Below are 4,855 nucleotides of genomic sequence, written 5' to 3'. Positions count from 1 at the left end.
CGGGGGGAGGAGGTGGTACAGCTTCTGTTCTGTCTTCCTACCAGGGATCTCCAGAGAATCAGGAAAGATAGTCCGGGAACTAGTCTTTTTCACTCCCCCCACCCCCACCCTGCAACCCTCCCACCTCTGCACCTTCCTGGCACACAGCAGGGGCTTCGTGAATCACTGTCATATGAGTGAACAGATAAAAGCTAAAGGTGATTTGTAATTTGTAAAACTGCTATACAATACCATTTATCCTTCGCTAACATCTTGCCTCTGGTTCAGGCATTGTGCTTGCTGCTTTAAGCACACTATTCCTAATTTTCCCAATAACGGGTGTGATGGAATTATGATGACTTTGTAAATGAGGACTCCAGGCTGAAGAAGTCCAGTGACTTGACCTGGGTCCTCCATCCAGGAAGGGGCAGAACTGGGATCGGAACCAAAGTTGGTAGGACTACAAAGCTGATTCTATTATCCCACTACCGACTGTCATAATTGTTACATCATTATTGTAATGTTATCATTCCTGCCCAAGGTCACAGTAAGATTGGCAGGCCCACAGTCTGTCTGCTTCCAAACCATACCCCCCTCCACTACACTATAGTAATTTGGGGAAATATCTTCGTTTCTTAGGCAGGCCCTCTACCCAACCAAAGACATTGGCGGATCTCCCTCCTTTGTAAAAGTCCCCCGGGGATGGAATTTTTGACTCGGATTGAAACCCCTTCTTGGCCTCTCTGCATAGCACAGGTCAGAGTTCACATCTCATCTTGTTCAAATGCCTCCTTTGACAGCTGGTGAGACCAAGGCCATGGAAGCGAGGTGACAAACCCACACAGAGTCTGGAACCTGGGTTTCCTGACTCCCAGACCAGAGTTCTCTACACTCTCAGGTTGCCTCTGTCTTAAGCACCAAGAAGGGAGCCTCCAAGCTTAGGTGGATGAAGGGGCCTTTGGGGAACAGAGATGACCCTCCTCCAAGTGCTGTGTGGCCTGGGGCAAGTTACTGATCTCTCCTGGAGCCCCAGTTTCTGCAGCTGGGAAATGAGGTTGAGAAAACAGGTAGTCAAGTAACCCTATGATCTGTATTTCCCTGATCCCCAGGCCCCCCCACACCCATCCCCACTCACATATTCCTGGAAGAGCTGCTCAGCGTATTTGGTGAGGAGGCGGGCAAGGTTGCGTGTCTGATGGATCTTGGCCTCCAAGAGGGGAAGGGGTGAGACTGAGGAGTCAGCCTGGGGGTCTTCTGGTGGGAAAAGCGGGGAGGAATGAGGGCAGCCCCAAGCCCTGCTCCTGACCACTTCGGGCTGGCCCTTTCTTCCCGAACCCAGAAGCTCAGCTCTGAATTCTCCAACTTTTAAGCCAGGCAGGCTCTGTCCCATCCCAACGGAGGGGAAATGAGATACCAGACATTTGCCAAACGTTTTTTCTGCGTGACATGTGTTCCCTGTCCTCAAATTACTGTTGAAATACTATTAAAGCCAAATTCAAATACTGCCCCCTTAGTATTTGATTCACTTGGATTCACTCCTCCCTTAAATTAACTTCTTTCTTCTTCTTCAGGCCATTTGTTCATACTTCCAAGTAGTTCTTTTAATGGCTCTTTTATGTGTGTGAACTGGACTCATCCTGGGAGCCATTTGAGGGTAGGGCTCACATACCTCTGTACCTCTGTAATTGTTGGTGGAATTCAACATCACTGAAACACAGAACTTCAAACCGGAATGCGCCTTTCAGCCCATTTTACAGATTGGGAGACTTAAATCCCATTCCCTCCCTCATAGCCTTTTTACGCAAGGCGCTGGGCTGGGCACCAGACAGCGTTAATTGAATCAGCGACCAGTCTTCTTAACACAAGCTGAAAGGCGGTGCCCGGGAAGGACTACATTTCCCGAGAGGCCCCGCGCACGCGCCCGGGGCATGCTGGGGAATGTAGTACCGGCTTCTCAACTCTGGCGCCGCATCCCCACCCCCACCCCGCCTGAGTTTCCCACCGCCTATTCCTATCTTTATCAGCCTTGACTCTCGTCTCTAGTTGTCATTCACTATCTACTGTGGCCCAAAGACTTCCCCTCCTAACCCTATCACTCCCTCTGGCCCCAGCTTTGATTCTTTGCCAATATTCAAAGAGGACCCAGGCGTCCAGCCTCGGCCACGACCCCAGTCCTCCCCCAGGGTGGACTCGAACCGGCCATCTCACCCTGAGCCCAAGTCCCTGAAGGCACAGCCCCCGCCTCCTCGAACTCCGGCGCCAGCACCGTCCCACAGCTCACCCACAGCTCACCGCCTGTTACCTGACACCCGGCCCCGCTCTCCCCTCTCCGGCCGCTCCCTTCCCCGACCCGAAGGCAGCGGGGACCCAGACCCCAGCTTCCAGCCCTTCAGACCTCTGCTCCCCTTGGGCACTCGACAGTCACATTCAGCCCCTTACCCAGACTCCCCTCCCTCCGGCTCATGCTGGCCCCAGGCTGATCCCGTGGCCTCCACGCCCCCCTTCCAGGACGGGGAGAAGGGGGAAAGGGTAGGGGCGGACCCGGGCGCAGCCAATCAGGGCTCAAACCCCAAACAATTCCCCCCCTTCCCGCCCCAGGCGAGATTCCTTGTCCCGGAGTCCAGTTCACTGCCTGCTCGGCGGGTTGAGCAGGGGCCTGAGGGGGAGGCAGGTTGTGTGCCTGGTGGGTTTGGGACCTCGACCCCGGGGAGGACGGGGACCAGGGCTGGAGGCAGCCCTGCCTCAGGCCAGGAGGAGGAGAGGAGGCTCAGGCTCCGCTCTGGGACAAGGCTTGGCGCCGGGCTGCCTTTCGGAGAAAACTGGGGTTGTTGGAGAGGGTGGGGCCGGCAGGACAGGAATGTGCGGCGCTCTCTCTCGGCTGGGAAGGAGGGGGAGGGGGGTTCTGAGGCTTAGGTAACACCTGACCAGACACACACCTCCTTTCTTAGATACTGTATGTCCTCTGTTCCCGTTGCACCTCCTAGGAGAGGGACAGGTGCACCAGCTCAACTCACCTTCCCAGGCTCACACACCTGCTTTGACTGCATATAGACGTTCATTCTCACTCAGGAACAAGCGTCAGAGACAGGTGTGTGTGTGGGGGGGGGGTCTTACCCACATGTCAACTCCACTAACCTGGTGCAGACAAAAGCCCAGTCTGTCCTAGGCTCTGGGACCCGGAGATGACCCAACTTGCTTTCTGGTTCCCTGGGGAGTTCACAGTCTGATGGAGGAAACCAGAGGTAACAGCAGGTAGTGACTGAAGGGGCCGGGAAGAGGCTGTGTCTGTGAGGATGATGCCAGAATAAAGACAGAAAGGGATTGCTGGCAGAGGGCACAGCAGGTATGATGGAACCAGATTGTTCACAGGGTCCACAATCACATACTCATTTTTAAAAATATGTTTTTTATTGATTTTTAGAGAGAGAGGAAGGGAGAGAGCTAGAGATAGAAACATCGATGAGAGAGTGAGAAACATCATCGATCGGCTGCCTCCTGCAGGCCCCCACTGGGGATCAAGTTCGAAACCCAGGCTTGTGCCCTGACCCAGAATCTAACTGATGACCGCTTGATTCCTGGGTCAATGCTCAGCCACAGAGCCACTCCAGCTGGGCTCTCACACTTACTAACGGTGAATATTTATTGAGTATTTACAATGTGCAAGGCACTGTTCTAAGAGCTCTACACTTATGAACTTACCCTCGTGTTATAGTTGAGGAATTAGAAACAAGTGACTTATCCAGGGTGACTGGGCAACCAGAGCTGGGATTTTACCCCAGCAATTTGGTTCCCCAAATGCTGCCATAACCATCTTCCTGTACCTTAACCTCTGTGGACCTAGTCTCACCAAGACAAACAGACCCAATAGCCACACCTTTGAAATACACACACACACACACAACACACATTTAGCCGTCATATCTGGCAATCAGCCTCAAATCAACCAAGACATGCTCCTTTTAAATAAAATTTTCCTTTATTTAAAGTCCAAACATCCATGAATTTTTACAGAGTAAATATGCCCAGGGGACCAGCACCAGATTAAGAAACAGAACATGACCAGTTCCCAGAGCCCCTCCCAGCCCCGCCCAGCCCCTCCCAGGCCCAAGGGTGCCCGCTATACTGATTTCTCACACCCTAAGTTAGTTTTGTCCGTTTGGAACTTCACAGAAATGGAATCCGACAGTTTGTGCCGTTGTGTCTGACTTCTTTCATGAGACTCATTCCCTTTGTTGGGTGTAACGGGACTTCATTCTCCTGTGTCCAAGGTGTGAATGGGCTTCAGCTCCTTTTCCACTCTCCTTCGATGGGTTGTTTCCAGTCCGAGGCTGTGATCAATAGAGCTATGAACAGTCCAGTACCCCTCGCTCCTCTCTTGGTGCTCATACCGACGCATTTCTGATGATGTAGGTGTGGCATTGCTGGATCCTAGGGTTGGGGTGTATTTGGGGCTCCACCAGAAAACTGCGTTTTCCAAAGTGTCTCTACCAATGTACACTCCCCCCGAAGTACGAGGGTTCCCGTTACTCCACTTCTTCCCCTGCCCCCGGTGCATCAGTCATTCTCATTTCAGCCATGGTGGTGGGTGAGCCCCACTCATCTGCAGCGTCTGGCAGGTACGTGCGCTCAGTTAATAGACTGCCGAAGGAATGGCTGAAGGAACGGCTGAAGGAACGGCTGAAGGAATGGCTGGCCAGCGTACAACTAGACAGCCTGGCGAGGGTGCACACACACACACACACACACGTGCGCGCGCGTCACAGGAGCGCTCACGCGCAGAGGACGCCACCCAGACACAGTCCTTCCCGTTCCCGGCGCCCACGTGCTCTGAACGCACCCTCAGCCCGGCCACGCGCATCCAGCTCGGAGCTGCCCC

The 4,855-nt window shown here is 53.5% G+C and overlaps 1 protein-coding gene across 4 annotated transcripts in view; it reads right to left on the bottom strand.

The window, feature by feature from the left end:
- Window positions 1-2,494, bottom strand: part of CTF1 (cardiotrophin 1) — a 5,934-nt gene extending 3,440 nt beyond the window's left edge. For 2 of the 4 annotated variants that reach the window (XR_314483.2, XM_014529813.1), the window contains exons 1-2: window positions 2,419-2,494; window positions 1,115-1,233 (exon numbers count right to left, since the gene is read on the bottom strand). Coding sequence is in view for 3 of the 4 variants with exons in the window: in XM_014529813.1 (XP_014385299.1) it covers window positions 1,115-1,233; window positions 2,419-2,443 (144 nt within the window). In the remaining variant the exon portion in view is untranslated. Of the gene's footprint in view, window positions 1-1,114; window positions 1,234-1,648; window positions 2,181-2,418 lie in introns of those variants that run through there. The other 2 variants (XM_014529814.1, XM_014529812.1) reach the window with 2 other exon arrangements.
- Window positions 2,495-4,855: the final 2,361 nt, after the last annotated feature.

Source organism: Myotis brandtii, unplaced genomic scaffold (genome assembly GCF_000412655.1).
Source record: "Myotis brandtii unplaced genomic scaffold, ASM41265v1 scaffold698, whole genome shotgun sequence".
Classification (NCBI taxonomy): domain Eukaryota; kingdom Metazoa; phylum Chordata; class Mammalia; order Chiroptera; family Vespertilionidae; genus Myotis; species Myotis brandtii.
This window is presented reverse-complemented; position numbering and strand designations above follow the sequence as displayed.